The sequence below is a fragment of the Aotus nancymaae genome, unplaced genomic scaffold (genome assembly GCF_030222135.1).
Source record: "Aotus nancymaae isolate 86718 unplaced genomic scaffold, 86718_ANA_hifiasm-v0.15.2.pri h1tg000028l, whole genome shotgun sequence".
Lineage (NCBI taxonomy): Eukaryota > Metazoa > Chordata > Mammalia > Primates > Aotidae > Aotus > Aotus nancymaae.
In genome coordinates this window covers 28,804,660-28,824,115 of record NW_026988441.1, presented here as the reverse complement: position 1 = coordinate 28,824,115, position 19,456 = coordinate 28,804,660, and the positions used below count along the sequence as shown (strand labels likewise).

At 49.5% G+C, this 19,456-nt stretch overlaps 2 protein-coding genes across 3 annotated transcripts in view; one reads left to right on the top strand and one right to left on the bottom strand.

The window, feature by feature from the left end:
- Positions 1 to 233: 233 nt before the first annotated feature.
- On the bottom strand, positions 234 to 15,454 carry SMIM7 (small integral membrane protein 7). 2 transcript variants are annotated; one of them, XM_012469885.2, is made up of 5 exons: positions 15,393 to 15,454; positions 15,269 to 15,310; positions 14,764 to 14,816; positions 8,370 to 8,460; positions 234 to 1,322 (listed from the first exon to the last, which is right to left on the bottom strand). In XM_012469885.2, the coding sequence occupies exons 1-5, from the start codon at positions 15,416 to 15,418 to the stop codon at positions 1,307 to 1,309; spliced, it is 228 nt and encodes a 75-aa protein (XP_012325308.1). In that variant the 5' UTR covers positions 15,419 to 15,454; the 3' UTR covers positions 234 to 1,306. The 2 variants fall into 2 exon arrangements, with proteins under 2 accessions (XP_012325308.1, XP_012325309.1); XM_012469886.2 differs by lacking the exon at positions 234 to 1,322 and adding an exon at positions 1,329 to 7,614.
- A 1,021-nt stretch (positions 15,455 to 16,475) lies between these two features.
- TMEM38A (transmembrane protein 38A) overlaps positions 16,476 to 19,456 on the top strand; it is a 29,947-nt gene continuing 26,966 nt past the window's right edge. Inside the window, exon 1 of the mRNA XM_021668866.2 lies at positions 16,476 to 16,669. Within this exon, the coding sequence (XP_021524541.1) occupies positions 16,546 to 16,669 (124 nt within the window). The 5' untranslated portion in view covers positions 16,476 to 16,545. The remainder of the gene's footprint in view (positions 16,670 to 19,456) is intronic.

The window sequence follows — 19,456 nt, the reverse complement described above, 5'->3', positions numbered from 1 at the left end:
CCTTGGCCTCCCAAAGTGCTGGGATTACAGGCATGAGTCACTGAACCCAGGCCCACTTGCCCAATTCTTGACTATCATTTATTGAGCTAAATCCCAAAAAGAAATTCTACCACCAACTCTACTTTGACAGCCTCCGAAATGAATCCTAGGTGTTTCCCATGGGGTAATTCAAAAGGACTCAGATTGGAAATTAACTTCTTGGTTACAAAAAAGAAAAAAGTATAAACAAAAGGTCATTTTTAGAAATGAGGTTTATTTTCAAGTCTACTCACTCCTATAAGCCTGCATATTTATGTTTTTCCCTTCCTCCAGGTTTACCTCCAAGTCAGGATTTCAAAAATCTCCAGCATTCAGGCAAACAAAAAAACCCGACAACAAAAAACTCAACAGACAAATCACACAGCTGTGGGATTCAGTGCCAACCCTGGGTGTTTCATTTTGGCAACTAAACCAGGATTCTCTTTCCAAGAAGCTTCTGGAAAATGCTGTATTTCCTAGATGGAGGCCCCTGGTTTTTCAACCTCAAAGTCACCTACTCAAAAAGCAGACTCAGAAACCCAAGGATTTAGAACATGGTCCCAATGTCACCACATCATAAAATCACTCTCATTCCTGCAACTGTACAATGAATGGCTCCCAAAGTCATTTTATTTAACAAAGGGTTCAAGGCAGAGCAAATCTTAACACTCCCACAACTGTTCCACATGTCTTCTGTAAAATACTTCACGGGGAACCAGCTCAACCCTCTTGCTAACAATTTAGTGTCTAAACAGCAAAGTTGGTGTCCCTGTTACAGGCGGCCCGTTCCTTAAAGCCTTAGGGTTAATCGCAGCTGTACTGAGTGGCCAAGCAGACCGACCCTGTCAGGATGAGAAAGGAATTTATTAACAGGGCCTCTGGCTGGGCCCAGAGGCTATCAGACTCAGCAAGTAACACTGAATGTCCAAAAACGCAGCTGTGTTAAACTTAAAAGTCAACCTTTCTGCTCAGATCTCTGGATGGAAATGCTATTTCTTTTATCTATGGGGAATGCAATTTCATCACAGCCCTTTAGATCAACCCTCCTGAAACCCCTTCAGCAGACAGCATTCCAATTCAGAGACCAAAGTGAAACTATCTTTGAAAACAGGGATGTGGCTGGGAAACCACGCACATCTCAGCGAACATTTTTCCACCCACCACAAGCTTGGGCTTTTTCTGGGATGGTTGTCAATTTTCTGGTCAAAACATTCTTGCAGTCATCAGGAATGGAGGAACGCAGACTCAGCATCCCGGGAAGGTGAGTTCCTGGTTCCATCACTGGGATTCAAGAGCCGAACAGCCTGGAGAAGTCAGAGGGCAGAAATATCCGTAAGGACAGGAGGCGATCTAAAAATATTGTCAGAGATTATTTTACATGACTATTACTTAGAAAACTTTACATGATTTTTTTTTTTTTGAGACGGAGTTTTGCTCCTGTTGTCCAGGCTGGAGTGCAATGGTATGATCTCGGCTCACTGCAACCTCTGCCTCCTAGGTTCAAGGGATTCTCCTGCCTCAGCCTCCTGAGTAGCTGGGATTACAGGCATGCGCCACCACACTCCGCTAATTTTGTATTTTTAGTAGAGACAGGGCTTCTTTATGTTGGTCAGGTTGGTCTCAAACTCCTGATCCCGCGATCTGCCTGCCTTGGCCTCCCAAAGTGCTGGGATTACAGGTGTGAGCCAGCCCGCCTGGCCACTTGTCTGATTTTTCAAAGTAACCTGTATTCTACCTGTGAATACAATTAACAACATTAAACTACACAATTAGAAGTATATACTCTTTTTTTTTTTTGAAACAGAGTTTTGCTCTGCCAACCAGGATGGAGTGCAGTGGTGCGACCTCGGCTCACTGCAACCTCCGCATCCCAGGTCCAAGCGATTCTCCTGCCTCAGCCTACTGAGTAGCTGCAATTACAGGTGCAACTCACGAAGCCAGGCTAATTTTTTCATTTTTAGTAGAAATGTGGTTTCGCCATGTTGGACAGGCTGGTCTTGAACTCCTGACCTCAAGTGATCCACCTGCCTTGGCCCCCCAAAGGGTTGGGATTAGAGGCATGAGCCACTGCACTCAGCCAATACCACCACCCTATGAGGGAAGATGGCAAAGCTGTTACACAAATGATATATATAGGAACTTTCGGTATTATCTTTGCAACATTTCCACAAATCTAAACTCATTCCAAAATGAAAAGGTTATCTGAAAAAATTAGAGTGCAGAAACAGCTGGATTTTCTTATGCAAAAGAATAAAGTTTGATTGCCTTATACCATACAAAAAAAATTAACTCAAACTGAATCACAGACCAAACTATAAAGAATCCAAACTACAAAGCTCTTGGAAGAAAAATTATGTGTATATCTTTGTAACCTTGGATTAGGCAATGATTTCTTAACTATAATACTCAAAGCACAAGTAACAAAAACAATAAACTAAATTTCAACAAAACAAAAAACTATTTTTTTTTTGAGACAAAGTCTCACGCTGTCACCCAGGCTAGAGTGCAGTGATGCAATCTCGGCTCACTGCGACCTCCACCTCCTGGGTTTAAGCAACTCTCCTGCCTCAGCCTCCAGAGTAGCTGGCATTACAGGCGCACGCCACCATGCCCAGCTAAGTTTTATACTTTTAGTAGAGATGGGGTTTCACCATGTTGGTCATCAGGCTGGTCTCAAACTCCTGACCTCTGGTGATCTGCTCGCCTTGGCCTCCCAAAGTGCTGGGATTATAGGTGTGAACCACTGTGCCTGGCCAGTCACAATAAAAAACTTTTGTGCTTCAAATGACACCATCAAGAAAGTGAAAAGACAACATATCAAATGGGAGAAAATGCTTGCAAAACACACGTGATAATGGACTAATACTGAGAATACACAAAGAACCCTTACGGATCAGCAATAACCCAATTTTTAAAAAGGGCAGAGAATCTTAATAATACATTTCCTCAAAGAAGATGCACCAATCACCAACAGGTACATGAAAATATGTTCAATATCATTAACCATCAGGGAAAATTCGAGTCAAACCTTCAAACTGGCTGGGCACAGTGGCTCATGCCTGTAAGCCCAGCACTTTGGGAGGCTGAGGTGGGTGGATCACTTGAGGCCAGGGGTTCGAGACCAGACTGGGCGACACGACAAAACCCAGTCTCTACAAAAAATACAAAAATGAGCCAGGTGTAGTGGTGCACACCTGTAGTTCCAGCTACTTAGGAGGCTGAGGCCAGAGGATGGCTTGAACCCATGAGGCAAAGGTTGCAGTGAGCCGAGATTTTGCTGTTGCACTCCAGCCTGGGAAACAGAGTGAGACTCTCTCAAAAACACACAAAAAACTTTCATACCTACTAGGATGACTATAATCAAAAGATTAACAGTAACAGTGTTGGCAAGGATATGGAGAAAGTGTAACCCTCGTAGGATCCCGGTAGGAATGTGAAATGTTGTAGCTACTTTGGAAAACAGTCTGGTGTTTTCTCAAAATAATAAATGCAGGCCGGGTGCAGTGGCTCACATCTTTAATCTCAGCACTTTGGGAGGCTGAGGTGGGCAGATCGCTTGAGGTAAGGAGTTCGAGACCAGCCTGGTCAACATGGTAAAACCCATCTCTACTAAAAATACAAAAATTAGCTGGTAGCCAGGCTTGGGGGTGTAGTCCTGTAATTCCAGCTACTCAGGAGGCTAAGACAGGAGAATCACTTGAACCTGGGAGGTGGAGAATGCAGTGAGCCACGAATGTGCCATTGCACTCCAGCCTGGGCGACAGAACGAGACTCTGTCTCCCAAAAAAACAAAGAAAATTATAAACATAAGAGTGATCATACAACCCAGCAATTTCACTCCTACACAGCTGATAACTAAAAACAAATCTGCACAAAAACTTGTACGTGAATGTTCCTGTCAGCATTATTCATAGTAGCTAAAATATACAAACATCCCAACTATCCATCAACTGACAGATGGAAAACGAGTCATACAAGAGAATATGATTCTGCCATGAAAAGGTATGAAGCACTGCGCCATGCGACAACATGGATGAACCTTAAAAACATGATGCTGAGTGAGAGAAGCCAGACACGAAAGGTCACACAGCGTATGACTCCATTTATATCAACTGTCCACATGAGGCAAATCCACAGAGACAGGAAGTTGATTAGTGGTTGCCAAGGTCTGGGAGAGGGGGAATGGGGAGTGATCATAGCCAGTGGGGACGCGGTTTCTTTCTGAGTTGATAAAAATGTTCTGAAATTGGATAGAGATGGTGGCTGCATAATCTGTGAATATTCTATAAAACACTGACAGACTTCTGCTTTTTACTTGCAAACCCTCTCCATGGTTTTCTCCCAACTTTTCCTCTCATTTTATGAAAATTTCAACACACAGAACAGTTGTGTTGAAACACACCACCATCACCTACATTCTGCAATTAGCACTTTGCTGTACCACATACCTATCCATATAGCTATCCATTTATCCATATTTGTGATGTGTTTTGATGTAAGTTATAGATAACAGTGCTACCGATCCCTAACTACTCAGGGACGTTTCTCCTCACATTTCATACTTCTCTTGACTTCTTAAAATTTCCAAAGTTCAAACAACACAGAAGTGGGGCACAGGGAGGCTGAGCGCAATGGCTCACGTCTGTAATCCCAGCACTTTGGAAGGCCGAGGCAGGCATATTATTTGAGGTCAGGAGTTTGAGACCAGCCTGGTCAAAAGGATGAACTCCCGTCTCTACCAAAAATATAAAAATTAGCCGAGCGTGGTAGTGCATGCCTGTAGTCTCAGCTCCTTGGGAGGCTGAGGCAGGAGAATCACTTGAACCCAGGAGATAAGAGGATGCAGTGAGCTGAGACTGCACCACTGCACTCCAGCCTGGGTAACAGAGTGAGTCACCATCTCAAAAAAAAAAAAAAAAGAAAAGAAAAGAAAAAATGGGCACAGGGAATAGTGAACACCCAGGCCCTGCCAATTTCCACAGCAACTGCCACAGTGTCACCTCTCTACCCCATCTGGAGTGGATCCTTCCAAGTCCCTCGCTGAACGGTGTTTCACTCCCATACTTAAGGCACTCATTCAGGGTTTATTGCATGTTTACTGCATACCCGTTACATAGCTGAAGTCAGGCTGCACAGATGAATATCCTCCGGACATCTTCACTTTCAGAAGGCTTCATTTCCCCATGCAGACAGAACCTTCTGGCACATCATTGGTGATGGTATCACAACAGCCAGTCACATGGGCATCCTGTCAAGTTACCTGATCCTTCCCCCATTCTTGGACACTTAGGTGATTTCCAATTGTTGTTGTTATTTTTTTTTGAGATGGAGTTTCACTCTTGTTGCCCAAGCTGAAGTGCAATGGCGCGATCTCCACTCACTGCAACTACTGCCTCCTGGGTTCAAGCGATTCTCTTGCCTCAGCCTCCCAAGTAGCTGGGATTACAGGCATGCGCCACCATGCCTAGCTAATTTTTCGTATTTTTAGTAGAAACGAGGTTTCACCATGTTAGCCACGCTGGTCTCAAACTCCTGATCTCAGGTGATCCACCTGCCTCAGCCTCCCAAAGTGCTAAAATTATAGGCATGAGTTACTGCGCCTGGCCGATTTCCAGTTTTTTAATATCCTGGGAAAGCCAGACACTGCCTCCCTGAGAGAGCCCTTTCTCGAGAGAATCTTCCCTCACCCATGGCCCCCAGTGAAAGCACTGGCCTGGGTCAGGGCCATTTTCTCTGTAACGGGCCACTGTTTTATACTAACAGTTCTGGCTCTGCAGGCCAGGTGGTCTCTGTCACACAACTCAACTCTGCCTCTGTGGCACAAAAGCAGCCACACACATGAACTTTTGTGAAATTCGTTCACAAAAACAGGTAGTGTGTAGATTTGGCCTGTGGTCTGATGACCCCTGACCTAAGTGGTTAGGGCAGAATCAAGAACCCCCGCCCCAAATGGACCTGAGTGACACCAAGGTGGGTCAATCAGACTCTGCCCCAGGAAACCACATCTGGACCCTGGGCTACGGACTACGCTGGTCTTGGCAAGCTGAGCTGGGAGGATGCCCCCCGGCTGCTGTTCTGGTTACAGGCTGGCAGATGGGGGAGGGAAGATGTTGGTCAAACCGGAGAGAATGATCAAGCAGGTGAACAGAAAAGACAAGAATGAGGGAAGCATGCAGACGTCTGCCTTGCCCCAAGACCTTCGTACCTGCTACTTCCTGTGCCACCATGCTTTTCTCCAACTCTGGAAATTGCAAACGTCTTCTTGTCCTTTAGGTCTTGATTTATTTATTATTATTTTTTTTTGAGACCAGGTCTGCTTCTGTTGCCCAGGCTGGAGTGCAGTGGCAGGATCTGAGCTCACTGCAACCTCTGCCTCCAGGGCTCAAGTGATCCTCCCACCTTGGCCTCCCGAGGAGCTGCAACTACAGATGCACGCCACCACACTCAGTTAATTTTTGTATTTTTGGTAAAGAGGGGTTTTCACCATGTTGCCCAGGCTGGTCTTGAACTCCTGGGCTCAAGCAATTCTCCCACCTTGGTCTCCCAAAGTGCTGGAATTACAGACCTGAGCCAACACAGCCAACTTAGGTCTTAATTTAAACAGAACCTTCTCAGAGAGTCCTTCCCCAATCACCTCTGAAACTGGGAGCTCCCGTCAGGCGCCACCTTGCAACTGACGGTTTCCCACATGCTTGTGTATGTCCCACCAAGTGCATTTGCTGAGGGCAGGGACTGTGGCTGTCCTGACCTCAGGCGTAACCCCAAAGCATCGTCCAGGACAGATCCTTGTGAATGAATGCAAACCTAGAGAGGCAAAAGCTGCACGAAGAAGGGCCACTTTCCATGAGTCCTGCTTATACTTCCTACACTTATTTTTTTTGACATGGAGTCTCACTTACTCTGTTGCTGAAGCTGGAGTGCAGTGGAGTGATCTCAGCTCATGGCAACCTCTGCCTTCCATGTTCAAGTGATTCTCCTGTCTCAACCTCCTGAGTAGCTAGCATTACAGGCACATGCCACCACGCTCTGCTAATTTGGGTTTCACCATGTTGGCTGGGCTGGTCTCAAACTCCTGACCTCAGTGATCCGCCTGTCTTGGCCTCCCAAAGTGCTGGGATTAAAAGCGTGAGCGCGCCCGGCCCTTCCTACACTTTCATGCAAGTTCCTTGATCTCTTCACAAGCCTTCTTTGTTCCTAGGCAAGCCTCATACGTGCTCTCAGATCCTCTCTGCCAGGTAAGATACCTTGGCCAGAGCCTTTCTGGGAATACATTATGGTCCTTGTGGTGAGGGTGAAATGCCACCTTCCCCAGTTCTCCTACGTCCTGGAAGCATCTCCTCAAACAGCCACTGGGGTGCAGACTACCCAGCCACACAGCATTCGGAGTCTCAATTCCTCAGGACAGCCAACTTTTTGTCCTCTTCCTTTTTGGAGGAAGTATGCAGGGATGGACCCATAGAAGCCAAGAACACCAGGTTCTCCCATAGAATGTTTTCCTAAATCCATTTACAGCAAATCTCAGAATTCAGTAATAGTAGTATCAGAATTATGGCCCCAATCCTAGATGGAAAGGTAATCTGCTTGAGTTTTCTCAGCCTAATGAGAAAATAAAAGCCAGAATTTAAAGCAATAAAGTCGGAATACATTTCTGCTGGCTTCCAGCCCAGCTGGAGGAGGATCTGGCAGCATGCTGGAATTTAAACCACATTTTCCACCTTGGCAGATGCAGCAGAGCTGGTGAGAGGTGACAGGGCCATGGGCTCAGGGAAAGCATCTCTTGGCAGCCCCTGCAGAGGTGCCAGGCATAGCCAGGGGCTGGAGAACTCCATGTTCTAATCAAAATTCCAGCCTAGTTCAGTGGGGATGCAGAGACAGAGTGTAACCCCTTCAGATACTGGTTCCCTCACTTATTTTGAAAACAGAAAGTAGGGCCAGGCACGGTGGCTCATGCCTGTAATCCCAGCACTTTGAGAGGCCAAGGCAGGTGGATCACTTGAGGTCAGGAGTTCGAAATCAGCCTGACCAAGATGGTGAAACCCTGTCTCTACTAAAAATACAAAAATTAGCCAGGCGTGGTGGTGGATGCCTATAATCCCAGCTACTCAGGAGGCTGAGGCAGGAGAATCGCTTGAAGCAGGGAGGCAGAGGTTGGAGTGAGCCAAGATCAAGCTACTGCACTCCAGCCTGGGTAACAGAGAGAGACTCTATCTTAAAAAACAACAACAACAACAAAAAAAATAGCAGGATACAAAAGTGATGACTTAAAGGACAGAGAGTGGCCATTGGGTGGGTCATCCTGAAGAATGAGACTAAGGAGATGACACTGAAGGGGAAGGGCAGGCCGGACTCACACGATCATGCAAAACATCATGAAGACGTTCCACAGGGCGATGAAGATTCGAAAGTATCTGAGGCTCAGCAAGAATTCCCGGATGTTGTCACCTGGAAGAATCAGAAAGCACTTTTACGGCACAGCTAACATCCCAGCCCCACTGCCACCTCTGCAGTGGGTTTTTGTGACTTCCACCCACCAGGCACCCACTGCCTCCAACTTCAAACAACAGTGTGGCTTTTCCCTTGGGTGTCCCCCTCTTCCGGCCCTCAGCATTCAGGGTGTGTCCGCCACTGACCAATCCCCCTGAAAGCACCAAATCCCTCTGCCTCTGACTGGCTCAAGGAGGGGCATGTGACCCAAGTCTGTCCAATGAAAGTCTGCCCTGGGACTTTTCCCCCAACTACTGGGAAAGAGACACTTTCTGCCAGGCTTGCTGAGCTAGGAAGATGTAAGCTCAGTGCCCACATGCCAAATCCAGCAGCCTCTTCCACCTGTTTTTGGATGGCCTGTGAGCTAATAGCTCTTACTTTTTTTTTTTTTTTTAATATAGAGATGGGGTTTCGTTATGTTGCCCAGGCTGTTCTCAAACTCCTGGCTTCAAGTGATCCTCCCACCTAAACCTCTCAAAGTGTTGAGATTACAGACATGAGTCTCCATACCCAGATGGTTTTTAGATTTAAAAAAAAAAGAAGAATATTTTGTAAGACATAAAAATTACAAGAAATTCAAATTTCAGTGTCAATGAATAAAGTTTTATTGGCACACAGCCATACCCATTCATTTACATATCATGTCCCGCTGCTTTTATACTACAACAGCAGAGCTGAGTCACGCTGCTGTGCCAGACAGACACCATATGGCCTGCAAAGCCTCAAATATTTACTATGTGGCCCTTTACGGAAAAACATGCCAACCCCTGCTCTGGGGTCATCTCTGCCAACCCTAGCCAGTCTCACAGTAAAATCAACGCAAAAGAAAGAGGAATTGAGAGCTAGATAGAGTTGGCTGTTGACTCTAACCCCAACCCTAACCCTGGAGGACTGGTTTGACACCTCAACCCAGGAGTACCTGAAGACAATTCCACCCTTGGACATTTCAATTTTTTTAACCACTTTGAGCTGGGTTTACAGTGTTTCCAACTAAAAGCATCCTAAATTCAGGCAAGTGAAAGCGAAGGTGTGTCTTGGTGATACTCTGGTCCCCTAGAATGCCAAGGGAAAAAGAAACCCTCCAAGGGGAGTCAATTTAGTACATGAAGACTCCAGAGACCTGGGTTCTAGACCCTTCCTCCAGGGTTTGCAGCCAATCCCTCTCCCTCTCTAGACCTCCAGAATGAAAGAATGGGCCCAGATCAGGCCAGGCATGGTGGCTCACAGCTGTAATCCCAGTACTTTGGCAGGTGGATCACCGGAGGCTGGGAGTTGGAGACCAGCTTGGCCAATAAGGTGAAACTCATCTCTACTAAAAATATGAAAATTAGCTGGGCGTGGTGGCTCACACCTGTAATCCTAGCTACTTGGGAAGTTGAGGCAGAAGAATGCTTGAACCCAGCAGGTGGAGGTTGCAATGAGCCAAAATGGTGTCACCGCACTCCAGCCGGGGCAACAGAGCAAGAATTCGTCTCTAAAAAAAAAAGAAGGAATGGGTCCAGATTAGGTGATCTACAAGGGTGCTACCCAAAGCATCTGCAGACTGGGGCTGGCTGCTAAGTACAGTACACAGAACGCAAGCCCAGAAACTCATACTTTCTCAGGGGATGGCAACCTGCCAACCTGCCATCCCTGTTCCATCCGAGCCTGTGCTGAACATAACATCTTGCTGAACACGGTTTAGATGAGTCTGTTATTATCTAACCAACAGAGTTAGTCACATGCAGCACAATCTGTATACAGGGTTGATCCAGCACAGACTGGAAACATTAAGCACCTAGTCTGTCTCCAGGAAGCTTGAAAGGCACTGCTCAGCAAGACCCTTCCCCTAGCGAAGGACCGTGAAAACAGAATCTCCCACCATCAACGGATGCCAATCAAAGGTTACTCATTCCAGGCAGGGCTCAGTAGCTCATGCCTGTAATTTCAGCCCTTTGGGAGGCTGAGGTGGCTGGATCACCTGAGGTCGGGAGTTCAAGACCAGCCTGGCCGGGCGTGGTGGTTCGTATCTGTAATCCCAGCACTTTGGGAGGCCGAGGCAGGCAGATCATGAGGTCAAGAGATCAAGACCATCCTGGCCAACATGGTGAAACGCCGTCTCTACTAAAAAAAAAAAAAAATTAGCTGGGCATGGTGATGCGTGCCTGTAGTCCCAGCTACTTGGGAGGCTGAGGCAGGAGCATTGCTTGAACCCAGGAGGCAGAGGTTGCAGTGAGCTGAGCTCGCGTCACTGCACTACAGCCTGGTGCCTGGTGACAAAACAAGACTCTGTCTCAAAAAAAAAAAAGACCAGCCTGGTTAATATGGTGAAATGTTTCTACTAAAAGTAGCTGGGTATAGTGGAGCACACCTGTAGTCTCAGCTATTCGGAAGGCTGAGGCACGAGAATCACTTGAACACAGGAGGCAGAGGTTGCAGTAAGCCGGGCACAGAGGCTCACACCTGTAATCCTAGCACTTTGGGAGGCCAAGGCAGGCGGATCACCTGAGGTCAGGAGTTCAAGACCAACCTGGCCAACATGGCGAAACCCCATCTCTACTAAAAATACAAAAATTAGCCAAGCATGGTGGTGCATGCCTGTAATCCCAGTTACTAGGCAGGCTGAGGCAGGAGAATTGCTTGAATACGAGGCGGAGATTGCAGGGGGCTGAGATAGCGCCACTGCCCTCCAGTCTGGGCAACAGAGCGAGACTCTGTCTCAAAAAAAAAAAAAAAAACCCCTTTGGGCCAGGCGCACCACCTGTGGCTCATGCCTGTAATCCCAGCACTTTGGGAGGCTGACACAGGCGGATCACAAGGTCAAGAGATCAAGACCATTGTGGCTAACACAGTGAAACCTCGTCTCTACTAAAAATACAAAAAATTAGCCGTGTATGGTGGTGGGCACCTGTAATTCCAGCTACTTGGGAGGCTGAGGCAGGAGAATTGCTTGAACCCAGGAAGTGGAGGTTGCAGTGAGCCAAGATCGCGCCACTGTACTCCAGCCTGGGCAACACAGCAAGATTCTGTCTTAAAAAAAAAAAAAGCCTTTCTGAGGAAATGCCAGAGCTCCAAGCTCTGACTTCAAATGTGGGCAGTTTAACAAACGTGAGCTCAAATCCTGGCTCCGTCCTTCTGCACAGGTGACCTGGACCAGTCCCTGGACTGTCTATGTGAATTTCCTTGTGTCACCAGGGGGACAGGCAGCTAGGAAGACCTTAGCACAGTGCCTGGCACACACGAAGCTCTCGACAAACGCAGCCACTATGGTATTAGAGTTAACCCAGGCAAAGAGGATAGAGGGTGAGGAGCAGCCCCCACAGGGGAAGTGGCAGGTGCGGCATCTGGGCTGGAAGAAGAGCAGAGAGCAAAGCAGGAAGCTCCTGATAGAGCACTGGTGCCCTTCCTGCCATCCCTGTCACTGATGCTCCCACCACTTTGTGCCAAATCTCCCGCCCACAGCAGCTGATTCGGATCTGTACAGCGCAACCCCAGGGCCTGGTACAGTGCCTTCCGTGTGGTGGGTAACACACGGCTGCTGAGTCAATAAATGTATGTATGTATGGATAAACGGACAGATGGAGAACTGATCTAGTGATTGAGCGTACAACTGCTAGAGTCAAAAAAACCCTGGTTCAAATCCTGATTCTCTCATTGATTTGCTATGTGGCCACAAAAAAATTGAGCTACATAGGCTGGGCGCGGTGGCTCACGCCTGTAATGCCAGCATTTTGGGAGGCTGAGGCAGGCAGATCACAAGGCCAGGAGTTGGAGTTCAAGACCAGCATGGCTAACATGGTGAAACCCTGTGTCTATTGAAAATACAAAAACTGATCAGGTGCGGTGGCTCACGCCTGTAATCTCAGCACTTTGGGAGGCTAAGGCGGGCAGATCATGAGGTCAGGAGTTCAAGCCCAGCCTGGCCAACATAGTGAAACCCCATCTCTACTAAAAACACAAAAATTAGCCAGGCGTGGTGGTGCATGCCTGTAATCCCAGCTACTTGGGAGGCAGGAGAATCACTTGAATCCAGGAGGCAGAGGTTGCAGTGAACTGAGATTGGGCCATTGCACTCCAGCCAGGGTGACAGAGTGAAACTCTGTCTCAAAAAAAAAAAAAAAAAGTTGAGCCCCATCTCTGACCCTCAGCTTCCTCATATGTAAAATGGGAAAGTGATCATGATCTTTTAGGGATGGAGGCAGAATGAAACACTAACAGGAAGCACCTAACTGGGTCACCACCCAGGGGCAGGCCCCCAAATAGGGGAGCTGCTGGAATGTCTTCAAAATCTCAGCTCAGCCAGGCATGCTGGCTCATGCCTGTAATCCCAGCACTTTGGGAGGCCGAGGTGGAAGGATCATTTGAGGCCAAGAGATAGATACCAGCTTGGTTAACACAGCGAGACGCCTATCTCAAAAGAAAATTTTTAGAAGGCTGGGCACAGCGGCTCAAGCCTGTAATCCCAAAATTTTGGGAGGCCAAGGTGGGTGGATCATGAGGTCAAGAGATCAAGACCATCCTGGCCAACATAGTGAAACCCCGCCTCTACTAAAATACAAAAATTAGCTGGGCGTGGTGGTGTCCACCTGTAGTCCCAGCTACTCGGGAGGCTGAGGCAGGAGAATTGCTTGAACCCGGGAGGTGGAGGTTGCAGTGAGCCAAGATCACGCCACTGCACTCCAGCCTGGCGCCTGGTGACAGAGCAAGATTCTGTCTCAAAAAAAAATCTTAGAAAATTAGCCAGAAGTGGTAGTGAGTGCCAGTAGTCCCAGCTACTTGGGAGGCTGAGACAAGAGGAGTTCCCGGCTGAACTTGAGCCAAGGAGTTCATGCGTGAGCTATGAATGTGCCACGACACTCCACCCTGGGCAACAGAACAATACCCTGTCTCTAAAAGAAAACCTCTGTTCCTCAGGGTTCTCCCATCCTTGGGCAGTGCTCCATCATGGCATCTGCCACCTTGACTACGATGCCACCTCCTCAAATGGCCTTCCCTCCCACACCCCAACAGGAGGGCAACCCCATCACCATGCTGTGATTCCCTTTCCCTGTCACCTAACATCACCTCTGTCATCATTTATTCCTCCCTTAGAAATCATGAGTCCCATCCCATGGTAAGTTCCACTCTATGTGTCTTACCCCTTCTGTATCCCAGCACCTAGCACAGTAGCCAGCATGCATAGGTGCTCAAATAACTGGTGAATGAAAGAATGAATGAATGGATATAATAGTCATGTACAGGTCCTCTTACAATTCAAATGGTTACATAATTAATTCAGCAGGAAGTGTAAATTCTGGGCCTCCAGGGCTCAGGCAGATGAAAGACATGAAGGGGTTAGGGCTGGGATGAGTCAGAGCCCTTTTCTTCAACTACGCTTAAATAGATGTCAAGAGCTCTCCTGAATCTTGAGTTGCAGAATGTTCCGATTTTTCAAGAAAAATCAGACATTGAATTTTTATATAATATCTCCTGATTAAAAATGTAATGCTGGCATCTAATTTTAAAAGTAGCAGGTCGGCAGCACTCTGAAAGCAACAGCTAAGTGTGAGATTATTCATTCATTCATTCATTCACTCATTCATTCATTTACAGGCATCAGAGGACTGGTACAGCAAGGAAAAAGAATGGGACAAGCCCAGCCAAACTAGGGCCTCTTAAGATTACAGTCAAATGTGAGGGGTAGACATTAGCCAGATGACAGCACACATAACAGAAAATTATAAAGGTAGGAAGTGATGTGAGTGCTCACATCAGGGAGGTCTGGTGGGAGAAAGAAGTAGATGACAGAGGTAGGTAGAAAGGATAGCACATATTTAGCTCATCTCCCACTCACATGCACTGCTCAATTAAGGAGAAAACTCGTGGCTCATGTCTATAATCCCAGCACTTCGGGAGGCCAAGGCAGGGGATCACTTGAACCCAGGAGTTTGAGACCAGCCTGGACAATGTGGAGAAACCCCTACAAAAAAATTCAAAATTTAGCCTGGCATGGTGGCACGTGCCTGTAATGCCAGCTACTAAGGGGGCTGAGGTGGAAGGATCACTTTAGCCCAGGATGCCGAGGCTGCAGTGAGCCATGACAGCACCACTGCACTCCAGCCTGGACAACAGAGGGAGACCTTGTGAAAGGAAAGAAAGACAGAAAGAAAGACAGATGGAAGGAAGGAAGAAAGGAAGGGAGGAAAAGAAAAAATAAAGCAAATGAGGGTAGGACTTGATGAAACAGAATTGTCCTCTCTGAAGTGGACCATGCAATTCCAGGGTCCAGGAAGAAGACCTTACCTGTGCTGGGCTCCCTCGACTCCTCCCCAAATCCCTGCGTGTCCTTCTTTTTCCTACAAAGAGGAGCAGACAGTGACCACTTTGAAGGCCACAAACACTAAGCTTCAACCCTCGCCCTGCCGCTGACTTGCTGTGTGATCTCGGACAGTTCAATTTCCCCCTCTGGGCCACCACTGCCCGGACAATCACAGCTAGGTCAGCGGCCACCAAGAGTTTACAAAGTGGCCCGACAGTGCGGGTGCAGGGTTGAGAATCCGGGGTGGGGCTGTTTCTTGGGGGATGGGTCTTAAGCTCTCCAGGAAGGCGAGCAGAGGGACACCCAAGGAACGGAGAGTATGGATTTAATGTCGCTCGATGGCGAGGAGGGTCAGAGGAGGGTAAACCAGGCTGGAGGCGTGGCCAGAGGCGAGTAGGGCGGGGCCTGCGACGTGCGGCGAGATCACGCTTATGAGGGCGGGGCTACGAGTCCCCCGGATGGAGCCGCAGTCAGGCGCGGCCTACTCACAGCTTAAAGTTCAGCACTGCCCCGGCATTCATCAGCAACGTCCTGCAGAGGGAGACTTATGGTTACTAGGGGCGCCCCCGTCCTGTCTGGCTCTCTCTTCCCAGCCTCTGGTCCCCCTAATTACCCGAACAGCAGGATGTCTCCGATCATCGTTACGGCCGAAGCGGTCGTCAGAACCGGAAGCGGAAGCCCCAGGGTTGGGGGGTGGAGAGGAGCACAACCCGACCAATCCTAAAGCAACGCTGGCGAGGGCTGGGCCAATCGAAGGTCAAGGTAGGGAGGGTCTCGCCCTCTGCAGGCCAGTCCCCTTCAGGGGAGCGCGAGCGCCCCACCTCGTTGGGGAGGTCCCGAGAGTCGGAATAGAAGGGGCGGGGCTAGTGTCTGACGTCACTCGGGGCGGGGTCTTCTGGGGCGGGATTGGGTCACGCGTTCGAAGCGTGCCGCGCTTGCGTGAGGTCTCGTGTGTCGTAGGGTTAGCTGGGCAGCAATTCCCACTCACTTGCTGGGGTCCCAAACTGGGCTTCTGAAGAAAAGCAATCCTTTAGACTCCAGAGCTGCACTGGGTGCGGGGTCCTGACGCAGTGGGCTCCTCGAAACGGGCGCCCCAACCAACTGGGCTCTAAAATGAGATCCTTTAGGGCCCCATGGGGGGCGGGGATCCCCACTGAGCTGCTCCCCACAAGACTCGGGTGTCTTGACTTCCGGAGCCCCACCGAGGACGGGGTTCCTGATCTAACGGACCCTGTGGGGCAAGAAAGTCTTGACGGGACCCTACAGAGGACGGAGGTCCTAACCGATCCGATTTCCACGGGAACAGGGGTTGTGATTCATGGGGCCCCACCAGGGCGTAGGGGTCCTCATTGTGCTCCACCGAAGATCGGGGTCCTCCTACTTGAGCCGATGGAGACAAGTCCTGGCTGATTCGGCCACCTGGGAACCGGTGCCCCGCATGAGGGACGGGTCCCTAGAATGGGTAGCCACCCAGCCCCTCTCGCCTTGCACTGGGGCCCCGCACCCCTCCTCCCTGGGTGGAACGGGGTCGCAATGGCACGAGGGTCAGCGTCTGGGACGCCCGACCGTCCGGCTCCATCCATGGGGCTGGGCGTCCCCACCACCTGTCCCGGGGTGGGCCCTCGCTCCTCCTCTCCCGCGGGGGCCGGGCCTGGGGTGGCGCCTGGAGGGCGGGGGCGGGCCCAGCTGCGGGGGCGCAGTCGCACGGCCGCGGGCGGCGGCACGGACGAGGCCGGGGCCCCGGGTGGCACCGGCGGGCGGGTGCCATGGAGCTGCTCTCGGCGCTGAGCCTGGGCGAGCTGGCGCTCAGCTTCTCGCGGGTGCCGCTCTTCCCAGTCTTCGACCTCAGTTATTTCATCGTCTCCATCCTCTACCTCAAGTATGAGCCAGGTGAGCCGGGGTCGGGGGCTGGAAGGGGCGGGCAGCGGGGGGCGTGGGCGGGGGCAGCTCGGGGGGCGCGGAGAGAAGCCCGTGCGTGGTGGAGGGAGCAGGGGGACAGGTTCAGGGATTGCATCGTGGGAGTGGGCAGGCGCGAGAATCGTGGGGTTCTCCCGCGATGAACCTGGGCGGGGGTGAGCCCAGGGTAGAAGCCCCCAGGACGCTGAAGCTGGGGGAGGGGAAGGAGAGGCGTGCGCCGTTTTAGAGGAGGGGGAACAGGTGCTTTGGGGAGGGGTGGAGAGAAGGCCGGGACTCCTTGTTGGGTCAGAGCTGCAGGAACTTGGGCAAGGGGCGCTGGTCGTAGCGAGGGTGCAGGTGGGGGGTCGATGCAGCTGCCCTGGCCGCACGCAGGTGTGACCTCCCTCCTTGACCTTGGCACGCGGAGTGGGAGCGCCAGCGGAGTGTCTATATAAGGGCCGCCGCGCCGGGGGCTGCGGAAAGTGACACCGGTTCCCCTCCCCGCTGCAACCGTCCAGCACCCTCCACTCCCCTCCCTTCCCCACGGCGCTGGACCATTCGAGTCCTCACGGGAATTCTTCCAGCCCTGGCTCCAGATCCTTTCCACCCTCGGAGCAGAACTGGTCCCAGGGCTGGGTGACTTGGGGTCAGCGTCCTCCCTCTCAGCTCCAGATCCCCCGCTGGGGAGGTCACTGGAGGGTAGATCCTGCTTCTTAGATTTTTTTAAAAAGTCATTTTTTAAATGAGGATGAATGGTTTCCTTAGAACGTGTTCTATTTTTATATACAAGGTTCACCATGAGCAAATGTTTCTCGTTTATCATTATTCTAGCACACCAGCAACTTACTAGAAAATAGATTTTAGACTTAGAAAAATAGCAGAACCCCAAACTTCATAAACCTTCCTCCCACTTAGATGTAAATTACCCCTATAGCTCAGAAAGGAAGTAGCTCTATTTTCAGATGATAAAAACAAGTGCTCCGGTTTACTAAAAACTCAAAACTGCCAAGGGCAAAGAGAAAAAAGAATTGCTGTCAACATAATGGTGGCCACATTTCCTGATCTCTCTTCTGTTCATTTATACCTATGTAGTTATAGACGTAAATGCACGCTTTTTTGTTTGTTTGTTTGTTTGTTTGTTTTGAGACAGAATCTTGCTCTGTCACCCAGGCTGGAGTGCGGTGGTGTGATCTTGGCTCACTGCAACCTCTGCCCCCCGTGTTCGAGTGGTTCTCCTGCCTCAGCCTCCTGAGTAGCTGGGACTACAGGCACATGCAAACATGCCTGGTTAATTTTTGTATTTTTAGTAGAGACGGGGTTTCACCATGTTGGCCAAGATTGTCTTGATCTCCTGACCTCGTGATTCACCTGCCTCCCAAGTGCTGGCATTACAAGCATGAGCCACCTCGCCCAGCCAATGCTCGCTCTTATACTAACAGGATTACACTCTACTTGCTAGGAATTTTTATTCTATTTTTGCCTGTTCATATGCCAGAATCTATTTCCTTAAATGCTATCCGGGAGAACACTTAATTTGCAAAACAAAATAGGCTTTTGTATTTTCCTAGCATGAACATGGGGCTATCTTTCCTTTCTGGGGAAGAATTCCTAGTGGCTCAGGCCCAGGCCTTGGGCAACTGCAGAACCTGCATACCTTAGAAAATCTGAAACTAGCCAGGTGTGGTGACTCACACCTGTAATCCCAGCACTTTGGGAGGCCGAGGCAGGCGGATCACCTGAGGTCAGGAGTTCAAGACCAGCCTGGCCAACATGGTGAAACCCTGTTTCTATTAGAAATACAAAAATTAGCTAGGCATGGTGGCATGCACCTGTAGTCCCAGCTATTCAGGAGGCTGAGGCAGGAGAATCACTTGAACCCAAGAGGTAGAGGTTGCAGTGAGCTGAGATCGCACCGCTGCACTCCAGCCTGGGTGACAGAGTGAGACTCCGTCTCAGTAAAAAAAATACGCAAAAGAAAATCTGAAACTGAGGAGGGTTGGATCCTTGTGGGGATGTGGGACACAAATGTTTCGAGAAAAAAGGTCTCCCAGCTGCCTGGGAACTTGCAAGAAGGTTCAAGATATTTCTGCAGAAGTCCTAGAATAAGCCATCCAAACTTTAAGTGCTGGAGCCTGAAGGTTCCTGAGGCTGAGAAGTGGTTCCAAACCCTGGGAGCTTTTTTCTTATCTCCACCTCAGACCAATTGAATTAGAGTATTAATCTCCCCTCCCTCAGGGACTGATGTATGTTATCAAGGCTGAGGATACCCCACCCAGTTCACTCTCCTCCTTTCACAACTGGGAAAACAGGAAATAGTGGCTAAGCTATCTTAAATACACAGTGAGCCTGTGGTCTTACGGCTGGTCAGTTGCAGCCTCGGGACTCAGCCCAGGTCTGCTTGACTCCAAGAATCAGTACAATTAATGTGAGGTACTTGGTTTCCTTAGAAAAAGTAAGGTGTTGGAGGCCAGACGCGGTTGCTCATGCCTGTAATCCCAGCACTTTGGGAGGCAAGGCAGGCAGATCGCTTGAGCCTGGGAGTTCGAAACCAGCCTGGGTAGCATAACAAAACCCTGTCTCTACTGAAAATGCAAAAATTAGCCAGGTGTGGTGGCACACGCCTGTAATCCCAGCTACTTGGGAGGTTGACACATGAGAATCGCTTGAACCTGGGAGACGGGGTTGCAGTGAGCCGAGATCTCACCGGTGCTCTCCAGCCTGGGCAACAGAGCTTAGGTGAGACTCTGTCTTGGGGAAAAAAAGAAAGAAAGAAAACAAAGG

Coding starts and splice junctions, on each gene's coding strand:
- SMIM7 (XM_012469886.2), bottom strand. CDS start 15,418: ATGATCGGAGACATCCTGCTGTTCGG. Junction 8,461..14,763: donor GTCGAGGGAGCCCAGCACAG/GTAAGGTCTTCT, acceptor TGATTCTTCCAG/GTGACAACATCCGGGAATTC. Junction 7,615..8,369: donor ATGATGTTTTGCATGATCGT/GTGAGTCCGGCC, acceptor TTTTCTCATTAG/GCTGAGAAAACTCAAGCAGA.